The following is a 25340-nucleotide window of genomic DNA, read 5'->3' as shown; positions in this document are numbered from 1 at the left end:
CACAATATTGATATGATATGCAATTATTATATAAAGGTAAATTTAATTAATTGTATTTTGCTTGCAGTACTGCATTTTAATAACTGATTTTATTTACTACATACAATTGTTTACGTTTGCTAAACATAACCTGCATCTTATTTTTTCTTCTTATTATTTTTTTGGACTATGGTCTTGACAATTATCCAGCAACCAGGACTAATATAATTGGCCAATATAATTAAAAGTGCGAAGAAAAGTACAAATAAATAAAAGTACAAATAAATAAGAGCGTAGAAATAGAGGTCGCTTTGCCGAACTTGCACGGTCCCAATAGTTACACTTGGCGCAAGTCGCTGATAAAAAAATCGAATCTTGTGGATTTTTTATACTTTATAGGTATAGATATGTCCCAAAACACAAATATATTTTAAATTGACTAATTTAACTTACAGTTTTATTTTGAATAAAACCACAATTTAAGTTTTAAATTAAATTTATTTGAACTTTGGGCTTCCACTTCGGAAATCGCCATCAAAATATAAAACAATAAATAAATTAAAAAAAATTTGTTTTTGTTGCTTGGTAAAATTTAACAACCTGTAGCTCAGAAACAGCAATCTTAGAGCCAGTAAAATATTATTTTTGGCTTTTCATCTGAACTGTTTTTATTTGGCCCCCGACTTTCATGACTCGCAGACTCACCCTGTATGATAAGAAAATTTGAAGCTTTGTATTTTGAATTTTGACATCGACATCGACATATCACATGACAGTGACGTGCTTGACAGTTTATATTGACAAGATCACAGCGGTTCGGTTTAAAATAAATATTGAACACAACACAAAACGATAAACACAAGATAAAAAGTGATAACAATTGATTGAAAATTACATGCAAAGTGTTATCTATCTACGACGAATAAAGTATTTTTATTAACTACTATTTTATGATTATGCTACTTAAAAATGTCTACTCCGCGGCGTACATCCAGCTTATACTTCAGGAACAAAGTAAAACATGAAGACAATCCTTCTGTAAGTTTATTAGTGCCAGGAACTTCAGCAAATCGACCAGTTTCAGCAAGTTCCAAGCAAAATGGTTCACACAGTTTTGCTCCTTTGTCCAGAAGAACGTCTATGTCTGCTAATTTAATAAATGAACTGACAAACAATATTCGATATAGAAAACAAAAAGCCAAATTGGAAGATAGAAAGTCTAGATCCGTAGAATTTTTAGAAATAATACCTCCAAATAAATTTCATGATCAAAAAGATGCTGACAAGATCTCAACTGCAACCAAAAGAAAATCACTATCACTGGATTTTAAGAAGGTAAGTAGTGTAATTTTTATTATTTTAATAATAAACTTGGAATATAATTCGTTCATGACAAACAATATTGTATATTCAAAAATAACTAACATTTACCATTCGCTATCATTTTTTATTTTAAATGTTATGACTGGCTGATTGACACCTAGTCCATTCCATTAAAAAAAAACTAATTTATGGTACATACCACCTTCGCTGCATTTAGAGATATGTAGAAACATATTGAGCGTGCTACGAGGCATATATGTCCAGTAGTGAACCGTTGCCACAGTGTATTATGACACAGTCGATGTAGCCAACTGTTAGTGTAATACGAGGTCTATTTGTCTCGTAACGAAGCCAAGGTGAAATAACATCATCATTCTCTTTGCCTTTCCTGTGCAAGGTTGGGGATAAGGGAATTTCCTACCAACAAGGTTCAAAATTAACATGTTCGCTACCAAGGGGGTACTTAAATTGCTTCCTTATAGACCATCTATTTAAATTGCCTGTATGTGCAGTATGATCCCGGCTCAAGGGTGAGATACTGGTCTGTGTGAAAAATTGATGTGGCTCGTATATGAGTTACGTGGTAGCGAACATGTTGATAGACAAGAAAAAAATTGTTGATACATAAAAACCATAGACAGACAAATTGAACCCAATAAACCCTCTAGTTAGGAAAATTAAGGGAACTTATTGTATATAGGAGTTATTATTTATGTCTTTTATTTGGGTTTACCTTTTTTTATGTCTTTTGGTTGATGTTTCATTGGAAGTTCCACTCACTATGGAAAAGTCTACTTTGTGTCGTTTTACTCTGGTTTCAGTGTAAGGTAAATGATATGGCTCTGGATTAAGGAAAAATAAATGTTTATTCTCTCTGCTACATTTAGATATTTTATGTATGGTCACAATATGCCTTTTTTCTTTGTAGGTCTTCATTATTAACCTTCCGCAACTAACAGGTTTTCTGAACATTAAAGAACATCGGTGTCAGAGACCAACATAAAAAAAAATGTTTCCATTGGCACACTTTCAAGCGTAGGGTTTTGTTTACTCATTGAACGAGTGAAATTAAACGAGAATGATACTATTTTTAATTTATTAAGCCTCTTAAACATTCAAGGGCGGATCCAGGTAGGGGGCCATGGCTCCTCCCGAGAATTAAAAAAAATTTAAATTTAAATATTTGCAGTTCAAATATTTATATTTTCAAAAACATATATATGTACAAAACAAGGAATAAATATGTCTTCTGGAATAGAATTGAACAAAGGCAGTAACGGAAGCTTCAAGAATGACATGGGATGTTTTGTAAATCAAAATGTTGATAATTTTACAAAGTGCCAATTGTTAGAACGACCTTGGCAGCCATCAAAATCCTGTCAATTTCCATATTCTGTATACATAAAGAATAAAAAAGAAATGAAGCGTTACTTTATTCAGAACAAAGGAGTTCATTGGTACTTTCGCACATTCAAAAGGAATTGTTTTGCAAGTATTGCGTTTTATTTTTCTAATGAAAAATATGGTCACAATAAAGGTATGACAGCCCTGAGCCTTGTCACGAAAGCTTTAACATCTTTCGCCAAACTCGTGGACAAAGACGGAGCCATACAAACCCATGAAAAAACATGATACCACAAGGAGGGCGTTCAGGTTGTGCTGGATTTTTTACAAAGTTATCGCAACCAGCAAAAGTTAGTCATTAACCAGATAGACTTGCAGAGGTCTAAACAGATTAAAAAAAATAGAGCAATATTACGACTAATAGTAGAGTCTATAGCCTTATAAAAATATTCCTCTAGGAGGTCATTGTGATGATGGCGTTCTGCTTCTGGACGATGATGCTGGACCTAGGAATGAAGGGAATTATTAAGGTTTAAAATCGCATCAGGAGATAAGACTCTTAAACAACGCCTGTCCACAGCCTCTTCCTGAGGAATATACATTAGTAGCAATAGTCGAAATCAATTGATAACATGTTGTAGTGAAGAAATAATCGAACAAATAATGAATTAGGTGCAAAGTACAAATTATAGGCCTGGATCCCGTGTACACAAAAGAAAGTTGATTAACAGCAAGCTGAAAATTTGTTAATACCTTAAGGCTGTGTCTAGTCGAACAAACTTTGATGAACGGGAACACTGGAACAGGGGAATTTTTAATTGTGGAACAGTTTAAAAATTTGGGATGTCAGACTACGAAAACGTTCCATGTATTTTGTCGGACAGAACTTCCAATTGATTTGTTACCCTTTCATTAAACTGTCATGCAAAAATCAGGCTGCTATTTACATCTGTTATAATTCTTGTCATTTGACTTGTTCTACCTGTCGGACTTATTAAAATGACCAGTTGGTGATAAATACCAGTCTGATTTTTGTATGAGAGTTTAATGAAAGGGTAACAAATCAACTGGAAGTTTTGTCCGACAAAATACATAAGAACGTTTTCGTAGTCTGACGTTCCAAATTTTTAACCTATTCCACAATTAAAACTTCAACTGTTCCAGTGCTCCCGTCCATCAAAGTTTGTCCAACTGAACACCTTTAAGTTATTAACAAATTTTCAGCTTGCTATTAATCAACTTTCTTTGGTACGTGGGATCCAGGCCTATTATTACTCTGTCATATTTGACGAATCAACCGAAGTATCCCACGTGGAACAGCTTTCTCTAAATTTGAGATACATACAATAACAACATTCGTGAAGACTTTGTCAAGTTAATTGACGCTTATGAGAACATAAAACTAATTAGTGAAAATCAAGAAAGAGGGGAATAACCATGGGAATAACAAGGTCTGTCAGGAGAAGCATTATGGGAAAAGTAGTATTAAACTTGTTGAAAAAACTGCACTTGGATCCGAAGAAATGTGTAGGAATCGGTACTGACTTTAATACTTAATAATTTAATAACGATAAGTTTTGAATGTCTTTATAGCACTCAAAAGTGTGTGAAGTGCCTTAAAACTCACCATTGCAACTCTAAATTTTAAAAATTACTCCCAGACACCCTAGTACTCCTCCCAAAAAATATTTCATGGCCCCTCCCGAAAGTCGATCCTGGATCCGCCCTTGTAAACATTAGCAAAATACCCAAGAAAATAAAAACAATTATATAACATCTCATTTGTGAACAACAAGCTCAATTTTTCCACTGCTGTTTTTTTGTACTTAGCTTCACCTTTTACTCCTGGAAATTGGGTTACTAAATTATCAGCACTTGTTCGCACGTTTTTTCGTTAATATAAATATTTTTTTCATCGAGTATGTCACATCCAACATCGGTCTTTGAGACAAAATTTGCTGATAATTGCATAATCCCTTGACACTGAAGACTCAAACTTCAATGATGGCGGCGAAGATACATAACGAACAATTTGGATACAATCGTAAAATCTCTAAGTGGTCCGTCTCACAGACCGAATGTTAGTCACGGAAGGTTAAGTGTAGATACTGCCATGCTTCACTTTTCGTTACACTTTGTACTTGGATTTATTAGTGTTTTAGAGTTAATTTGTGGTGATGTCAACAATTACTGATCTTTGTTTTCATGTCTTTTTTAATATTTGAGGCAGGTGTGATCATCATATAATAATTGTGGGTGATCTCACAATTTTAATAAGCAGATTGAATCCACATATTATACTAAAAAGAGGGTTGATCAATGATTAAGTCTTGTAAAACTCTCCACATAGATCAAGTGATTATTGCAGTAGTAATAGGCATAGGTGAATTGGATTCTGATCTAAGGAGATCACTGCACATTTGCTCCTTTATTTGTTCTGTCTAACGTGTTGGTTACTAGGTCCACTATGGCTGAAGTTAAGTATGTTGCTAATCTCTATAAAATCGTAATGGAGTTTGAAACCAAAATTTGCTCCTACCTAAATATTTCATAAGATTACACCAAGCTTCTATAATTTTGAGTGAAAAGGACAAGAGTGATTTTGGTCTATAATTATATTTTCCTTAATAATAATATTCCTTGTAAGCCTCTTTTCCCTCATATGCTGAAATAACTTTTGAAGTGTTTGAAGCATTAAGACCAGAGAAAATAGTTAAAGTTCAATTCACTAGAGTACAAATTATTAATGCTAACAGTAATGTTATCCATGTCTGGATAACATTATCATTTTTTCTACTTAACCATGCAGCTGTGAATACCAAGGACAATTAGTTACACTGTAATAAACAAATATGGAATATGTTTTTATGATATGGATTAGTAGTCTTAATGTTTCTGTAGAACAATACTTATATATCATAGATATTTTTTGGTAAAAAAGAAAATCTATTGATTGGGTCAAAATGATTAAAAAATTGATATTTAATAGTTCTAAAAAATGCAATTAACCTTTGGCATCCATAAAACCAGTCAGGACATATTAAGTAACAAATTAAGCCAAATCTTTACGGCCATTTACAGTATCACAATGACATACATCAAGTAACACAATATACTGGACATATTTTGTGATGTTGTCTTTTATATAAGTATTTTATTATATTAACTTTTTTATTTTTGGATATTTACTAAGTATAATATAAAATATTACTGCATTTTCACAAAAGTAGGGCTGTTAAACAATATACTAAGATGCGAGATCTCTATAATATGACCTCAAAATAACATGATGGACTCATGTGCATTCAATTGATTGGATTATTAGATAGTTCACTAAATGGCCTAAAAACTGAACCAAATTATGGAAACTCTTACACAAAGGATACCGCATACCGCACACAACTTATGGAAAAAATAATGTCACTCAAATACAATAAAATTTACATTAATAGATTCGTCTCAAAATTACAATGATTTTGTATCATTGCGCCAACTGTGGATTTTAATTAACAAGGGCGAAAATTGTAATTAAAGTTTATCGAAATCACATTTTTGGAGTTCATAAAACTTTCATTCATAAATACTATTTGTCTAATGGCTATTAAAACTAGTTGCCCAAGTCAGCTTAGCCCATTAGATGAACAATATACTATTGTGATACTGACCAAATTATACCTACTTACTTTATTATCGATAAGATAATATTAAGGTACTAGTACACTATAGAAGGCCAAAAATAAGCATTTTTCAAGATTTTTTTTCTCAGAACCTTTATTAAAAATGAACAAAAAACTTATGCACGTACACTAATATTGTAAAGGGCGCCAAAGTCGAGGCCTCGAAAAAAAGTAGTTCCGATGGCGGACAGTTAATCTCAAGATTGGGATCTCTGAAACAAAAAAATCGAACGGCATTTGAAAACGGAAGGTTTCTTACGTGACAATTTACCACCGTTAGTGAAAAATTGCGCAAAAAAAAAGATTTTACGGAAATTTGAAACATTTTTGTGAAAAAATCGCCGATTTTTCTTCAGTTTTTCATGGATAAAAAATATTTATTTTTTATTTTTTGGTCAAATTGTGGTAAATTGCCACGTAAGAAACTTTCCTTTTTCAAATCCAGTACGATTTTTTTGTTTCAGATATCCCAATCCCGAGATTAACTGTCCGCCATCATTTTTCGAAGCCTCGACTTTTGCGCCCTCTACAATATTAGTGTATGTGCATAAATGGAAAAAGATATATTTTTGTACTCTCTAAGAGTTAGATATTAATATGTAAAAAGTTTTGTGTTCATTTTTAATAAAGTGTATGAGAAAAAAATTCTTGAAAAAAATTATTATTTTCGGTCTTCTAAAGTGTACTAGTAATTTAAGCCTATTGAAGAGAGATTTACGAACTGGCGATTTACAACATCTTTTTCTCTCTTTGACTCACTTACACTCCCATTTGATTTTAAATTTATTTATATCAATTTACGCCCTAATTAAGCAAAATTCAGAGTTGGCGCAATGATAAGAAATTACTATAATTTCGAGACTAATCTATTCATAAAAATTTTATTTCATTTGAGTGACATTATATTTTCCATAAGATGTGTGCAGTGTCCTTTGTATTTTAATTGTTAGTTAAAAAAATAACAGAGTGGTAGCAATTTTTTTTCATAGTTATACTTTTATTATATTTTGTGCTATTAATGAAGTAATAAATGTTTGGTTGTGAAACTATTTTCTTGTTATCTACTGTATGTAACAGGGATTAACCACAATTTTGCGGTTAATTATGGTTAATTCTCATTAAATATAGTAGATAACAAGAGATTTTAGCACAAAAGTTGTAACAATGATCTCATTACTATCAGATGTATCATTACTGAAATTATTTTGTCAATTTTGATTATTATTAACTACTAAAATTTACTAAATTTTACTGAAAAGTAGTTTATTTATATATTTTAATTTTTTAATTTATGAACATTTATAACAAATTTTTTAAATAGATTTATCATTATAGAAGTTCGGAAACTGTTTTGCTGTGACATGTTTGAGTTCAGTATTGTATCTATGTGGGATTAAACCACAATTTATTGCAATGGGAATTACATTTTACATATTTTTTGGTGTTTTCATTTCGAATATAAAATTGTTCAAGAAATTATATCTGTATTAAGAATTTATTCTGTTAATCTGTAAATATTTATCAATTGGTGCTTTGTGGGAAATCTAAATGTCAAATTGTGGTTTAATTTCATACAAAGACAATATTTAATTTATGATTAAGCTCAAAAAACACTGGTTGTATTGGGATTTTACAAACAGTACTTGCAAGTTTAAACAAATTCATACTGACCTGACAGGAAGCTTAAGATGCCAGTATCCTATAAAATCTATTATTCTAATTGGGAAATAAGCCACAATTTAACTTGAAAAATTATTTTATTAACATTTCGACTTTCACTTCAGACGTTATTGTCAAAATACAAAATATTAATAAATTAAACAAAAATGTTGTTGCTTAGTAAAAGAATTCTTCTAATAATTTAATTTAATCTAAGTAGAACACTTTAAAATTATATTATCAATATTTATGAGTTGCGTTCCTGGGACGACTTTATTGAAAGATCACAAAAAAATCATAGCATGTGATCTGTCTTTAAAAAGACAACCACATGCAACAGTGACAGTAAAAATCTCACGTTAGAGATTCCATAGTAAATCATGAGGAAAAACCAGGAAAAATGTGATACTATCTCGACATCGTAAGTATTTGGTCTTACATTTAGTTTACTCTCAAAGCTAACACCAAATTCTGACTTTACATATATATGTTATTTTAAATTATAAATAATATTAATAATACATAGATATATAAATAATACTAAAATGTAAAATATGTACTATCCTCGATATGTTATTGACTTACTAATCATGGTATTTTCTTTCTATTGACTTCCTCTTTTAGTATGGGTAACCACATCCTACTGTATTCTATTGAGAAATTTGCGATACAATTGGTTTCATTTAGCATAATTAGAGCCGCGTCTTTGATTTTTATTAGAACCAGGAACTCATAAATATTGGTATAATATATGTCTGAATTGCCGATATAAATGAGTCAGATTAAATTAAATTATTAGAAGAATTTTTTACTATAAGCAACAACATTTTTGTTTAATTTATTAATATTTTGTATTTTGACAACGATATCCGAAGTGGAAGTCGAAACGTTAATAAAATCCTTTTTCAAGTTAAATTGTGGCTTATTTCCCAATTAGAATAATAAATTACATTAATGCCACAAAAGAAATAGCTTCAGAACAATACCATAAAATCTAACACAGTAGTAATAAGTCACACCAGTGTCCACCATTGCTATATGATTGATATATATATATATATATATATATATATATATATATATATATATATATATATATATATATATATATATATATATATATATATATATATATATATGGTAAAGGTTGTCGCTTAATTTTTAGATCATCATCATCATCAGGGCTTTTCATTCCAGGTGGAATGTTTGCCGCTCTTACTTAGAGCTCTCAGATTCGCTTATTGCGGTGAATCACTCCGCATTCCACTTGTATGTTGTCAAAGTTTGTTGTATGACTTGGCTTTCGTTACAATTTTCTTCCACTCATTTCGATATGTGCATAGTTCCCTCCAGTTTCTCACTTCCAGAATTTTGATATCTCTCATGACCTGGTCCTCCCATCTCTCTCTGGGTCTTCCTCTTGGTCTTTCAGTTGCCGGTTTCCATTTGGTGATCTTCTTAATCAGTCGGTCGTTTTTCCTTCTTTCTATGTGTCCCAGCCATCTCAGCCTCTGTGATTTAATAAATCTAACTATATCTTCTCCCTTCATTATGTCTCTTAGTTCATGGTTCATTCTTCTTCTTATTTCTCCGTTGTCCATTCTTATCGGGCCCATAATGCGTCTGAGGATTTTCCTTTCGAATATTCTCAATTTTTCTTCATCTTTTTCCGTGAGGCACATTGTCTCAGCTGCGTACGTAACTACTGGTCTGATTGCAACTCTGTATATTTTCAGTTTTGTATTTCTGGATAAGTTCTTGTCCTTCATAAGCCTATGATATCTCCAGTATGTTTTGTTGCCTGTTAGTATTCGTTCCGTTACTTCTTCACTTCTCTTGTTTTGGCCATTCACTATTACTCCCAAATATTTAAATTGTTGGACTCTTTCAAAAGTGTAGTTTTCCATTTTGATTTCTCTCATCCTGTTATCTTCTCTTCTAGAGCAGAGTAGATATTTTGTTTTTCCTTCGTTAATTTCTAGACTTCTTTTCCGTGCTTCTTTTGCCAGGATTGTTACTGCTTCTTTTAATCTTTCCTTGTCTCTTCCCATAAGAACTAAATCATCTGCATATGCAACTATTTGTGTTGAGGAGTGGGCTATAGTTCCTTTACTTTTGCTGGCCTTGACTGTTCCTTCTAGTGCTATGTTGAATAATGTCGTTGACAGGGAGTCGCCTTGTCGTACTCCTGTTTCTATTGCAATTGATTTTGTGCTACCTTCTTCTGTTGTTACTTTGGCTCGAGCTCCATCCATGGTTATTTTTGTTAATCTGATTAATTTTGCTGGTATATCTTGATTTTTCATTTCAATAAATAATTTATTTCTTCCAATACAGTCAAAGGCTTGTCTGAAGTCTACGAAGTTCGTGGCTTGTTCTATGTTGTGTTCGTGGCATTTTTCGATTGTTTGTATCTGTAGTGGATCTGCCTTCTCTGAATCCTTGCTGGTAGTCCCCAATTTCTTTCTCTGTGAATTGATTGAGTTTTTGTTTGATGAGGGCTGTTAGAATTTTATATGTTGTACTCAGTAGAGATATTGCTCTATAATTGTTACAGTTTGTTACTTCTCCTTTCTTAAATATTGGTATAATTCTGCCTTCTTTCCAATCCTCGGGCATTTCTTCTGCTTCCCATATTCTAACTATTAGGTTATAGATGCTTGTTAATAACTTTTCCCCTCCGTTTTTAATTAGCTCATTGGGAATTTCATCTGGGCCTGGTGTTCTTTTCTGTTTCATTTTTTGAATGATGGCTAAATATTCATCATGTGTTGGCATCCCTATTTCATTATCTCTAATGTCTTCCATTGCGCCAACCTCCTCTTCCGGGCTTTCTTTGCATCTATATAGTTCTGTGAAGTGTGTTTCCCATGATCTATTGTCAATTTTAACTACTGGTCTGCCTTTTCTTTGTTGAGCTTTTAGGTATCCAAATAGTTTGGCGCTGTCTTTACTATTCATTTCTAGTTCCTTTAACAGCTCTTCGATCCACATTTTTTTTTTGTTCTTGCAACAATTATCGGCTGCTTTCTTTTTTCTTTATATTCGTTTCGATGATGCACTTCTTTAGTTGATATCCATTTATCTCTTGCTTGGTTTTTCTGTTTGATTTTGTTTTCGCATTCTGCATCAAACCACTCTTTCCTTCTTTTTATTTCCCTCTGTCCTAGCACCTCTTCAGCTGAATTCAAAATGGATTCTTTTATATTTTTCCATATGTCCTCTGTGTTATTTGCTTGTGTTAGGTTTTCCTTTAGGGTTGTCTCATATTGTTCTCTTAGTTCCTGTACTTTTAACTTCTCCAGATTCCATCTTCTTTTGTTTTTTCTTGTTCTCTCTGCTTTAATTATCTTCATTTTGATTTCTCCTATTACTAGAAAATGGTCTGTGTCCGCGTTTGCTCTTCTATATGATCTGACATCGTGCATTATTGCTTTCCATTTTTTGGATATTAGTATGTGATCTATCTGATTGCCATCTGTTGTGCCAGGTATCAACCATGTTACTTTATGCTCTCTTCTATGCATGAAGTTTGTACTTATAATGTAACTGTTTGTTATTGCTGCTAGTTGGCATAATTTTCTTCCGTTATCGTTTGTGTCGTCATGAATAGTTTCTTTCCCTGCTACTTCCTTATACTGGTTTTCTTTGCCTACTTCTGCATTGAAGTCACCAACCATTAGTACTATATCATTTCTGGGTAATCTTTCATATAATTCTTCCAGTTGTTCATACAATTCAATTTTATTATTTTCTGGTGCATTTTCTGTGGGTGCATATATGTTTATGATTGTCATATTGGCTTGTTTGTTTTCTATTTTTATATACGACATTCGTCCATTTATCGCTTTAAATTCTATAACTTTGTCCCTAATCTTACTGTTAACCATGAATCATACTGTTTTTTCCTTGCTTGTTTTCTCCCGAGTAGTATATTGTGTAGTTTTTCTTTTTGATATTTCCTTCTCCTTTCCATCGTACTTCTTGTAGTGCTAGTATGTCTATTCTGTATCTTTGCAGTTCTCTTGCTACCTCTTCCATTTTTCCTGGTCTCAATAATGTTTGAACGTTCCAGGTTCCTACTTTTACTCTATTTTTCTTCTTGGTTTTTCTTTTTCTATCTCTTTTTCTTATGTTTGATTCGTTGTTCTTTTTCCGTGATAGTTTCATCTTCAGGTTTTCATCCATTTTCTTTACAGTCTCTTTACATTCCATAAATGCGTTTTCCATATTCGTTCGCCGGTATGTTTTAGTGATGCTAGTCGTTTGTTCTTTACTATGTGCTACTTTTACATACAATCTCAGTTTTTTGGCTTTGTGCCGGAATTATTTGCAGTCTTGGTTATTTTCGCCATATTTTCTGATTCATTTTCGTCATCTCCTGGTGATCTTTCAGTATATGTTCTTCCTCTGGGTTTTCCTTGAGGTGTTTTAGTATTCAGCGTTTCGCTTTGTGTCCTCTTGTATCCTAAGCTTTCCACAGTATATGTTTTGTCGTTTATTTTTAGCTTATTATAATTTAGCGATGCCTTCTGACCCCTTTCTCTTGCTTCCTTTAAGTGTTGTTTCAGTATTTTTCTCTGGTCTTGTATCTCCTTGGAATAATCTTCACTTAGGTAAATGTCTGTTCCTTTTAGTCTTTTCGATTGGTTCAATATTTCTGTTCTTTTGGAACCGCTTTTAAGTTCCAGTAGTATAGGTCTCGGTAACTGTCTTAGGGGATCTCTTTGTATACCAACGCGTTTTATGTCTATTATGTCTGTGTGTTCATTTAGTGGAACTTGGATTTTAATTGCCATATTTTGTATACTTTTTATTATATCATTTTCTTGTTCACCTTCTTTCTCTGTTATACCGTATACTATAATATTTTTCTTTCTTACCTCTCTTTCTAGATCTTCTATTCTTTTTTCGTGTACTTTATTTTCTGATTTTAATGTTAGTTGTTTTATGTTTTATGTTTTATGTTTTATGTTTTATGTTTTATGTTTAATGTTTTAATGTTTTAATGTAAATTATTAGAAGAATTTTTTACTATAAGCAACAACATTTTTGTTTAATTTATTAATATTTTGTATTTTGACAACGATATCCGAAGTGGAAGTCGAAACGTTAATAAAATCATTTTTCAAGTTAAATTGTGGCTTATTTCCCAATTAGAATAATAAATTACATTAATGCCACAAAGAAATAGCTTCAGAACAATACCATAAAATATAACACAGTAGTAATAAGTCACACCAGTGTCCACCATTGCTATATGATTGATATATATGGTAAAGGTTGCCTTTTAATTTTTAGATATACATACTTAATTACAGAATTACTTGGTTCACTAATCTCAGCGCCAGCTGTCTAGTAATTTTTTTTATGTAATTATGTTTATTTACAATCTACATCATTAAAAGAGTATTAAGTAAATTTTTTCCATGTTTTTGGTCATGAAGAAGAGACTTCCAATGATGTCTCATCGTATTCTATTTATGTTTAAAGTTTTAAAATAGGTCCTGAGGCCAGGTTCTATCTAGTCTCCTTGTGACAGGGCCATTATGAAATAATTCCCTTACTAATTCGTTGTCATGGTGAATGGTACGCTCGTTTTGTGATTCCGAGGCTCGATGGATTTCTTCTCTAATGAAAGGTATATTTAAGTCTTCGTGAAGTGTTTGATTAGTTACATACCAGGGTGCATCCACTATTGATCTTAGAACTTTCGACTGAAATCTTTGAATGATATTCAGTGATGTTAACTTTGCACAGCCCCAGAGGTGTAGTCCGTAGTACCAAATAGGTTTGATTATTGCTTTATACAGAAGAATTTTGTTTTGGATGTTGAGTTTTGATCTGCGTCCAAGGAGCCAATACATTTGCCGAAATTTCAAGTCTAGTTGTCTTCTTTTAGTCTGTATATGTTTTTTCCAAGTAAGACGTTGGTCAAGATGGAGGCCAAGGTATTTAGCTTCTGTTACTGTTGGTATTCGTACATTTTCCATTCTTACAGGTGGGCATGTGTTGTGGCGGTTTGTAAACGTTATTTGAGATGATTTTGTTTTATTTACTTTAGTTCGCCATTTTGTGTACCATTCACTGAGTATGTCTAGATGGTGTTGCAGGTCTTGTGAGGCTTGTATGTGATCTTCATTTACTGCTAGTATTGCTACGTTATCGGCAAAGGAAGCGATCGTAGTATTAGGAGACTCTGGTATATCGGCTGTGTAGAGTGAGAAAAGCAGAGGTCCGAGAACACTACCTTGCGGAACTCCAGAGTTAATAGGACAGAGGCTGGATTGTTGGTCTTTGAATTTTACTGAGAAATATCTATTTGATAAGTAGGATTTGATTAGGAGGAAATAGTTACTAGATAGTGCTAATTTTACTTTGTAAAGCAGTCCTCTGTGCCAAACTTTGTCAAACGCTTGTGAGATATCTAAGAATACAGCGTTGCAGTATTTCTTTTCTTCGAGAGTTTTTGATATTTCATTTACTATTCGATGGACTTGTTGTGTAGTAGAGTGATTTTCCCGAAAACCAAACTGATGTTCTGGTAGTAATGTTAGGAATTCATGATCTGCGTATATTCTTTGTAGCAGCAATCTTTCAAAAACTTTGCTAACGATTGGGAGTAGGCTGATGGGTCGATAAGATGTTACTTCATTGGGAGCTTTGCCTGGCTTAAGGATCATTGTAATTTCTGCAAATTTCCATATTTTTGGAAAGTATGATAAACTTAGCATGCGATTAAATATTACTGTTAGCATAATAATGGCCTTACGAGGAAGTTGTTTTTTAGTACTTTTGCCGATATTAAGTCATAACCTGGAGCTTTTCGTGAGTTGAGTTTGATTATTTATTTCTTGACTTCTATAGGAGTAAAACTTTTGATTTGAAGGGACATTTGACATGCTGCGCTAATTAGTTCTTCCACTTCTTCATCAAGGTCTGGTGGCTCGGTTTGAAATACACTCGTAAGATGTTCAGCAAAGACGTCCGCTTTTTCTTTGTTGGAACGAGCCCATTCGCCATTTGGTTTATGGAGGGGAGGAATAGTTGTGTATGGTTTTTTGAGTTTCTTAGTCGCCTTCCATAGCGTCTGATCATTTGCTGTAAGGTTTGTAATGTAATGTTGGAAGGTTTCGTTGTTTGCAGCTTTGATGGCTACTCCAAGTTGTCTACGTAGTCTATTGTATATATGTTGATCTATGTTGTTTCTAGATCTTTTACAGTTTCTTCTCGCACGACGTTTTTCAGCAATGAGTTGCCGAATGTGTAGGGGAACATTTGTTGTATGTGTTGGTCTGCGTTCAGTTCGTGGTGTAGATTGCCATGCCGCTTCTTGCACAAGGGTGGTGAAATATTGAGCTGCTGTATCTATCTCGTGTGGAGATTTGATTCGCAAATTAAGATTAATGTTTTCTTCTAGGTAGTATTGAAAATCTGCCCAGTTGGTGTTTTTTGACGCTAGTCGAGGAGGGGGTGTGTTGGTTATAACTGTGTTACTCTTGTTCATAATAACTGGTGTATGATCAGATGAGAGGTCATAGCTGGATTCTATTAGACAGTTGTTTCTGGATTCTCCTTTGCTTATGTAAAAGTCTAGCACATCTGGAAGTTTTCTGGGGTCACTTGGCCAGTAAGTAGGGATTCCGTTGGTGTGGCAATCGTAGTTGTTGTCGGTCATTGCTTTTAAAAGGTTACGACCTTTTGTTGTTATGAGTCTTGAGCCCCAATGTGTGTGTTTCGCATTCCAATCTCCCCCGGCTACAAATTTACTGCCAAGTAATTGAAAGAAGGCTTTGTATTCATCTGTGGATATTGCATGACGAGGTGGGCTGTAGATTGCAGATATGTTAAAGTGCCATGGCGTTGCATTCACCTGAACAATTGCTGCTTGAATTTTTTTCTGTTGCATATTTTGGCAATTCATGATGTGATATACAGCTTCGTATGATTATGGCCGAGCCACCATGAGCAGTACCATCGGGGTGAGGTGTACTATATATGTAGTATAGAGCTTAATATTGAACATAGTTAGATCAGTAAAGTGGGTTTCTGAAACAAGCAGTACATCGATTTTATTCTGGTTTAAGAAAGTGATTACTTCCTGCTTATGGTTTAGCAGGCCATTAGCGTTCCATGTGGCAATTCTAAGTATGTTTAACATTAACAATCCCTTCGGTTAATGACTTGTGTGAGTAAGTTTAATATCATACTATTTTGACTCATGAGTTGTGAGAACATGTTTTTGAACTCGTTAAGGAATGTTATTAGTTGTAGTTGTATGTTAGTTTTAGGTTCTTGGTCGCGGTTGATTTGATTTGCTGTCACATTTGCATATGTTCTATGATGATTTTGTAGAGTACTGTTTAGCTGATTTGCTTCATTACTTACATGTGGGTTGTTAAATGTTGTTCTTTGGGGCTGTTGGTTTCCTCTTTTTGGCATATTTCTGTTTTCTACTAGTTACATGTAGACAACACAGCCCTTAGTTAGCAGGGTGATCTTGTTTGCATAGTGCACACTTAGCCGGAGTGTTTCTAGGTTTTTTACAAGATTTTGTATCATGTTGTTCTCCACATTTGACGCAGTAGTGTGGTTTAGTGCAATATGTTTTACTGTGACCGTAAGCTTGACAACGCATGCATTGGATGATTGAGTTTCTCTTCTTTGGTGCTTCCACTGCTATTTTGGTGTGACATAAGAATTCTAGATTAAAAATGTCTTTGTTGTTACTCTTGGGTTCAAGGTCTATAAAAAATAAGGATAAGGGTTCCTTTGTTTGTTTGTGTCGGACGTTGGTTATATTGCGAACTTTATGGCCGGCATTTTCTAACTCCTTTGTTATATCTGTTGTGGGTATAGAGTGATGGATATGTCTTATTACCACTCTGTAGGCACGTTCTTCCTTTATTTGGTAAGTGTGGTGAACGATTTTTTCGTCTCGTAAATGTCTTACCAGTTGACGATAGTTGATGTCTAGTAAATTTAGAAATTATTTTTTGCTATGCCGGTTAAATTTTTACCAGTTGGCAGCGGTGTGAAATTACTATTAAACCAAGATTGCATGCTCATAGGTCATAGACAATATTATTTTTTTATTTTTTTATGAACTCCCAGTATATTTAAAATCTGTCATATCATGATATGTGTTTTTGACTATTACAGTCGAACCCGCTTATTAGAATAGCATACGTGCCAAGCAAAGCTATTCCTATAACCGGGATATTCTAATAACCGGTCATCAGTGGCTAGTGGAAACTGTTTGGAACCTCAAGTATCTATTCCTTAAATCGGGATATTCCTATAACCAGGATTCTAATAAGCGGGTTCGACTGTATATTATAATAGTAAAGGGCAATAATGCTTGGTTGCACCAACAGAAAGACGTACCTTAAGCTTAAATATATGTAAATGTAAATCCTTATGCTAGGGCCACACTGGCGTCTAATGCCGTTAATTATATCGCAATATTTGACATTAATGCAAATAATGCGACAATTAACGGTATTAGACGCTAGTGTGGCCCCTGCATTAAAACATGGGCTGAGCTTAGCTAAGCTGGGGCTTAAGATCTGTTGGTGCAACCAGGCATACGTAAATGATCGGATATTTACAATGGACATGTAGGAACTATTTCCAGTGTGAATTATTTCCTTTAATTAACTTATTTTAAATAGGTTAATATTATTTAATCAAAAAAAGTTTCACATGCAGCGTATTAATGAAATAAAACAGCTTTTTAAATGTCATCATTTTTTTTTAATCCTCAGAAAACTAATAAGTATTTTTGAAAAATTTAAACGCAGAATGAAAGAATTCATTATTACCGAGGGCCGAAAATCTCTGAAAACTTCTACAATGTTTATTTTAATAAATTGCAGGGGTGACAAGAAGAGAAAATTTAGTGTGATTTTTGATTCCAGATATCTCATTCAAAAGAAACTTTTTGTTTATTCTAAGGGACTTTCTGCCCTCGGTAATAATGTAGTCTTTCATTCTGCGTTTAAATTTTTCAAAAATATGTATTAGTTTTTTCAGAATTCAAAAAAAATGAATGTCATCTACCCATCCTGTAGCATGTTCCGAACAATCTCTCACGCTCACTCCAACTTGTACTATTTCTACATAAGGTTCTCTTTGTTACGTCAAACTTTGTTCCGCAAATGATATTTCTAATATAACGGTGAAAAAATAACTATCTCATAACTGTGAACTGTGAAGAATACATCACACCGAATTTTACCTAAATAGTTATGGGCATCGTTATACCTGAGAGTAATCTTAACTTTAACTCAAACGTTAAAGATAACTTCGGTCATCCATCACACGGCTAAATATCTTTGTTTTCTGTAAATACGTAGTACATTTTGGTATTTTGATGTTCCTTTTCATTTCTTACTATTTTCCGAGAGTGCGCATATCGATTTTAGAGGTGGTCATTTCTATCATCTCTTGATCTTGTATACACGATTTTCTTGATTTAGTATTCTTCCTCGTAGTTCTTTTCCTTGCTAAGATCATCTTAAAATATTTCTATCCTACATCTGAGGCTTTGTGAACGGTTCTATGAACGTGTTTCTTTTTTACCGGGGTAGGTTGCTGGCCTCAACTTCGATAAAGTTATTTTTATAAAATACTAGATTTACTACGAAATTTTAGAAGGGTCCCCGTATTTCAATCTTCTAAAAATGTTGTTTGCTTTATATAGTCCAGGGTAATAAGGTTTTTCCCATGACACTCGAGCAGCCAGGGTACTGAAGCGTTTTTTCGACAGGTAATACCTATAAGAGCAAATTGTAACTATTTCCTGCGTAGGATCTGGCGGCCATTTTCATTTATAAACAATTAAGTGTCAAAAAATGGCATTTTTCCATTTTTTTTTTTCAAATCAATGGAAAACAGTGAAACTTATGTTTTTTTTAGTACAAATATCTTTGAGATTATGGAAAAAACTTTAAAATGACGTATTACAAAGTTTGATATACTCATTTATTGTTAATATAATTGCGAAAAAAGGTCGGAATTGCAAAAAAAATAATTTCGCAATATCTATTGTACAAATTAGTGTACAGCTTTGAAATTTTTGTCATATAAGGGTTCTTTGGTGCTTAATATGTGATAAAAATTTCAAAGCGATTCATTCAATTGTTTAAATTTTATTTAAATTGTTTATCCCAGAGAGCATTTTTTTTGCAATAACATAAGTCAGAAAAACATGACGTTAGAACCATTCCACAGGTGTCAAATGAAAGAGCATGAGCTATATTTTCAACTTGGTTTAAAAAAAGCGAATAAAAAATGCATTTATTTGTAATAAATAATTATGCAAAAGTATCGTAAATCTTTTCTTATAAACTTTTTATTTTGTTATATAAGAAATTATATATATTTATTACAATTTTTTATCAATTATGATATAAATAACATTACTTGGTAGTTGTGCACTTAAAACATGGTAAAAAAGTTAATTTTTTTGGAAAAAGTTATCCAAAAAGTTTATAAGGAAAGATTTACGATACTTTTGCATAATTATTTATTACTAATAAATGCATTTTTTATTCGCTTTTTTTAAACCAAGTTGAAAATATAGCTCATGCTCTTTCATTTGACACCTGTGGAATGGTTCTAACGTCATGTTTTTCTGACTTATGTTATTGCAAAAAAAAATGCTCTCTGGGATAAACAATTTGAATAAAATTTAAACAATTGAATGAATCGCTTTGAAATTTTTATCACATATTAAGCACCAAAGAACCCTCATTTGACAAAAATTTCAAACCTGTACACTAATTTTTACAACAGTTATTGCGAAAATAATTTTCTTTGCAATTCCGACTTTTTTCGCAATTAAATTAACAATAAATGAGTATATCAAACTTTGTAATATGTATGTCATTTTAAAGCTTCTTCCATAATCTCAAAGATATTTGTACTAAAAAAATCATAAGTTTCACTGTTTTCCACTCATTTTAAAAAAAAGGGGAAAATGACATTTTTGACAGTTAATTGTTTATAAATAAAAATGGCCGTCAGATCCTACGCAGGAAATAGTTACAATTTGTTCCTATAGGTATTACCTGTCGAAAAAACGCTTCAGTACCCTGGCTGCTGAAGTGTCACGAACGGGGTATATTTTTGTCTTATTACCCTGGCCTAATAGGACATTTCGCAGTTGTTATCATGTACTAACAGTAATGATATATAAATTATGATTCACACAAATAATTCGAAGTAAAATACATCCAGAATATATCACAACGTTTATCACTATATCAGAGATAACAGAGATACGAAATACAACGATGTGTTTGTTGCAATCATATAATAAGTACTTATGTTTAGTTGTGTGTTGTTCGACAAATCCTTACATATTTTCGGAGTATTTTTTCGCCTAGGAAATTATTTGTGAAAAAAATCGGTGCTTTATGTCAGTAGTTATGGCTGCCAAGAGACGAGAGTCAAATCTAAGTTCAAATAAAAGATCTAACAGAAAGAACCTGTTTAGTACACGATCGGTTTGGTACGCAGATGAGGATGATGATGACTTTGTCGACAAGTTTTCTATATTTCCTAAATTCGGATTGAAGAAGGCTTCCAGTTTAGACAGTTTGTTGGTGGAGACTGAACATAAACAGAAAGTTAAGATAACTAAAAATATGATTTCTAGCCCTCTTAAAATGAGAAAAATCGTAGGCGAGTGGGCTGATTTCAAAAGTAAGCATCTTAGTTCAGCTCCTATTCTAGAAGACTCAGAAAACTCCAATTCATCCTGTTATTCAAGTGCGTCTGCAGATAGTGACAGTGATAGTGATGTTGTCAATAAAAACATTAACCTACATGAAGTTAGTAACATTACGGTAGACGACGTTAGCACAGATATAAGTAAACAAGAAGACAGTATTAATAAAGGTGACGTTATTGATGATGTTGTCGACAAAAAAGATACGTATAACAATAATCAAGACATTAAATCACCTTTGCAAGATTTTGTGCTTACGGTGGACGAAGATATTAATATTAGAAAAAAAAGTGACGGAGAAACTAGTATAGACAAAAATCGGAGAAAAAATATTCAAGCTTTTGATGATATTGTAAATTGCGATAAAAATTTTCATTTTCTACCCACTACTAACAATTTAGAAAATGACATTACCGAAATGGTAAACACTAAGGAAACTATATCTAATACAAATATTATTGAAACGTGTAACGACAATAAAGAAGAAAATGACGTTACCGAAAAAGTAAAAACAAAGGAAGCTATGTCTAATACAGATATTATTGAAACGTGCAATGATCATAAAGAAGAAAATGACATTACAGAAAAGGTAGACACGAGGGAAACTATATCTAACACAGATATTATCAAAACAGGCAACGATAATAAAGAAGAAAGTGTATTTAATAATAAAATATTAATAAATCAACTTAATGAAAAACTGGCATCTCTAAATGAAACTATAAAGAAGTTAGAGGATCCAATACCGAATGAAAAAGATAAAAGAGATCAAGAAAGACTTGATATACATGTGGATAAAGTGAAGTTTTATGTAGGTAATTCACCTGATGATATTGAAGTTAAAGATGCTAGACCTTATTTTGGTTCATTAAACAGAAATATAAAAGCTAGCTTCGGAATATTTTCTCAAGATGTGACGAAAGGAAATCGGTTTGATAAAAATGTTAATCGAGAACTTGAGTTTAAAGACCCGAAAAGTAAGAGAAAAAATCGTAAAAAGTCGAAGTCAAATTTGCTGAGCATGAAAGGACTTTCTAAATCTTCAGATGTAAGTTTCCATATTAATTTATATATTATTTATTTATTTATTTATAAGCTATTACTTACATTTATCTAGGAATGAAAATTGTTCTAATAATTGAACTCATACTATATAATTTAACAAGGTGTATTCCTAATTTTTTGTCCTAATCTTCTAAATGTTATTTGTGTATTTATCTGATAAAAGACATTCCCTCCCCTTTTTTTCTGCTTGCTATTACTTTCATACACAGTGGCATAACCGGGGTTTGGGGGTTATATATAACCCCCCTTTGGGATGTACTTTGGGCTCTATACGCTTAACACTCCCCCTTTAATTCCATACCTCCCAGAGACCCTCCAGTAGTTGTAACTGTAACTAGTGTTGAAAAATTCTCGAGAATGAAATATCAGAGAATATTCTCGAGAATATTTTCGATATGGAGAATTTTCTGAGAATGAAACCTATGACACACTTAGGGATATTGTTGAAGATGAAATAGGGTATTAAAAATCATGAAATTATATACAAAATTATATGACAAAACAACAGTGTACTTTATATATAAACAAAATACAAAAACAACAGAGAACACAAAATTTATTTAATAAAAAAATGAAAGTTTCTTCTGAAAAACAAATAATGCAAGTAATGGATGTGGGGATTTAATCAGAAAGACATGAGGCCTCAGGTTCAGAATATATTTCTATCGTTAGCTCATCCTGGTCATCTACATTCTGCATTTCAATGTACTGATGAGAAGATTTTATTTTTCACGAGTCGTCAGCTCAGTCATGGATTGGTCTACGTCTAAAGGGGCATTTAGACGGGCTAGTTTTTGAAGCAATATGTTGCCGAAAATATATATTTGGTATGTTTCTGGCAGCATTACAGCCATCTATGAAAATATCGCCGTTTGGCTGAGCCATGTGGCCGAAATCTTACTAGTATTTGAACACTATTGCAGTGCCTGATGCGTTGCCGATGGAACTGCTGTGGAAAATTTTGCATGTTGCTCTGTATTTCCTCTTTATTTCCTGTACTCTGTTGAAATTTGGTTTTGTCAAAACATACAAAGAAAAGATGAATACGTGGTCAAATGAAATCACAATAAGGTTTATTAATGCAGTACATTTACTTCCAGAGTTGTGGAACTTGGCATACGTCTGGAACTATGAGACAAATGGAAGAGTAGTGCACCCTGAATAAATACATTAAACTAAAACTGTTAGTATATTACTACAAGAATAAAAAACCGCTAAACGCCGTAAAAATGAGTGGCGCATACAATATTCCAGCTACAAAAGATCTAATATGAATATTACGTGGCGCGAAAATGTATTTTCATTTTGATGCAAAACAAAATTCTAGTTTTATTTTAAGAGATTTTTTCATAATATTTGCCCAATTTGAAGTAATACGCGCCACAAAAGAGTAACTTTGATACAGTTTGAATTTTGAAACCCTTTTGTGGAGCGTTTACTTCAAATTTAGCAAATATTATGAAAAAATCTTTTAAAATAAAACTAGAATTTTGTTTTGCATCAAAATGAAAATACATTTTCGCGCCACGTAATATTCATATTAGATCTTTTGTAGCTGGAATATTGTATGCGCCACTCTAGTCCAAGAACCGAAGCATTTCACCTCTCAATTTTTACAGAATGGATCGATTTACATGAAAATTTGAGAATAAATAGTGGATAGTCCAAAGATCAAAATCTATATGATGACAAAAGGCGCCTTTACAATGGTGGTGGCTGCCACCCCATCTCGGGGGTGGAAAATTTTTATTAGATTTTGACTGCAAAAGTTGATAAAAACATTCGTTCTAAGCAAAAAATGTTCTATACATTTTTTTGATAAAATTAATACTTTTCGATTTATTCGCTATCGAAAGTGTTAGTTTTATATAGAAAAAATCAATGTTTTTCGATATATATTCATTTACCATTCACTAAATTTCTGCCGTAGAAAAAATTTTTTCAAACCAATTTCTTGGGAATTAAATAACCTACAATTTCATATAAAAACATTTTTTCGTATATCTGATGCTAATATTTCTATTTTGAAGAAAATGGCATTTTTTACCAATCTACAAAAAGTCGTTATTCGCTTTTAACTCTAGTTTTTTAAAAACTAATCATTCTAAGCCAGTCAAACTTTTAACATCTATTAATAATACATAAATAAAGAAGAACTCATAAGGCCAATGACTGAAAGCAAAGCTAACTTACATTATTATGCTTCCAATTGGATTTCTTTTTTTTTTTGAAAAAAATATATTGATTTTTTAACCGTAACCTTTTTAATTTTTATCTTAGAAAGTTTGATAAAAAATAATTTTGTAGGTTTTTACAAGATCTATAAGACTATTAATACCAAATCCTTTTAAAATCCTCAGTCGCAAAAAGTGGTGACTTTGAAAGGGTTGGTAAAGGTGATTTTTGCATGTTATTACAAGTTTTAATTGCCAATACCTCACTTAATTTTTACCGTAGAGAAAATTTTTGCAAACCAAGTTCTTGGAAATTAAATAAGCTACAATTTTATATTTAAATATTTTTTTGTATCTCTGATGATAATCTTTCTATTCTGAAGAAAAGGGAATTTTTTACCAAACTTCAAAAATTCGATATTTGCTTTTGACTCAATTTTTTTAAAAACTAACCATTCTAAACCAGTTAAACTTCTAGAACCTATTAATAATACATAAGTAAAGAAGACGAAATACGGTCAATGACTAATTTTAATCAGGGTGGTGATTAGGGATTTGCTTTCGATCACTATTTCGCTGAAAAATATAGGGTCTGACATTCTTTTCATTATAAGCCACCTAATTTTTGAGCTAAAGACTTTTTTTTATTTCTGAAGATAGATATTTTTAAATACTTCAAATTAGTTTAAACAAGCGAACCTCGAAAAATGCTTAGTTTTCCCGTCTTTTGACTTAGAAACTACAATATTTAGCATTTGCCGAAGAAGACCTAACATATAATAAAGTATAGCTCGATTACTATTGGTCTTAAAGAAAATAAAGAAAAACGGTTTTGTTGATTTTTTCAAAAGGTACATTTTTGTTAAGCAAAGTTGTTTTGATAAAACAAAAACTTTTTGAGTTATTTGCAGAAGACTGATTAAAAACATTAATTTTTTTAATATAAAACTAACATGTTGTTCTGAAGCTATTTCCTTGTGGCATTTTTATGATTAATTATTTATATGGGAAATAAGCCACAATTAAAATGAAAAAATAATTTTATTAACGTTTCGACGCCCAAATCGGGTGCCGTTGTCAAAATACAAAATAACGATTTGGGCGTCGAAACGTTAATAAAATTATTTTTTCATTTTAATTGTGGCTTATTTCCCATATAAATAATTAATCATAAAACTAACACTTTCGATAGCGAATAAATAGAAAACTATTAATTTTATCAAAAAAATGTATAGAATATTTTTTACTTAGAATAAATGTTTTTACCAACTTTTGCGGTCAAAATATAATAAAAAATTTTCACCCCCAACATGGGGTGGCAACCACCCCCATGGTAAAAGCGCCTTTTGGCATCATATAGATTTTGATCCTTGGACTATCCAC

At 32.3% G+C, this 25340-nt stretch overlaps 1 protein-coding gene across 2 annotated transcripts in view; it reads left to right on the top strand.

The window, feature by feature from the left end:
- Nucleotides 1-786: 786 nt before the first annotated feature.
- The window catches only part of LOC114340927 (uncharacterized), a 471416-nt gene continuing 446862 nt past the window's right edge, over nucleotides 787-25340 (top strand). Inside the window, exon 1 of one of the 2 annotated variants that reach the window (XM_050657299.1) lies at nucleotides 787-1314. In XM_050657299.1, coding sequence (XP_050513256.1) covers nucleotides 949-1314 — 366 coding nt within the window. In that variant the 5' untranslated portion in view covers nucleotides 787-948. Of the gene's footprint in view, nucleotides 1315-20321; nucleotides 21767-25340 lie in introns of those variants that run through there. The other variant, XM_050657298.1, reaches the window with a different exon arrangement.

This window comes from Diabrotica virgifera, chromosome 7 (assembly GCF_917563875.1).
Source record: "Diabrotica virgifera virgifera chromosome 7, PGI_DIABVI_V3a".
In the NCBI taxonomy this organism is placed as follows: domain Eukaryota; kingdom Metazoa; phylum Arthropoda; class Insecta; order Coleoptera; family Chrysomelidae; genus Diabrotica; species Diabrotica virgifera.
Note: the sequence above shows the minus strand (reverse complement) of the source record. Positions and strands in the feature narration are given on the sequence as shown.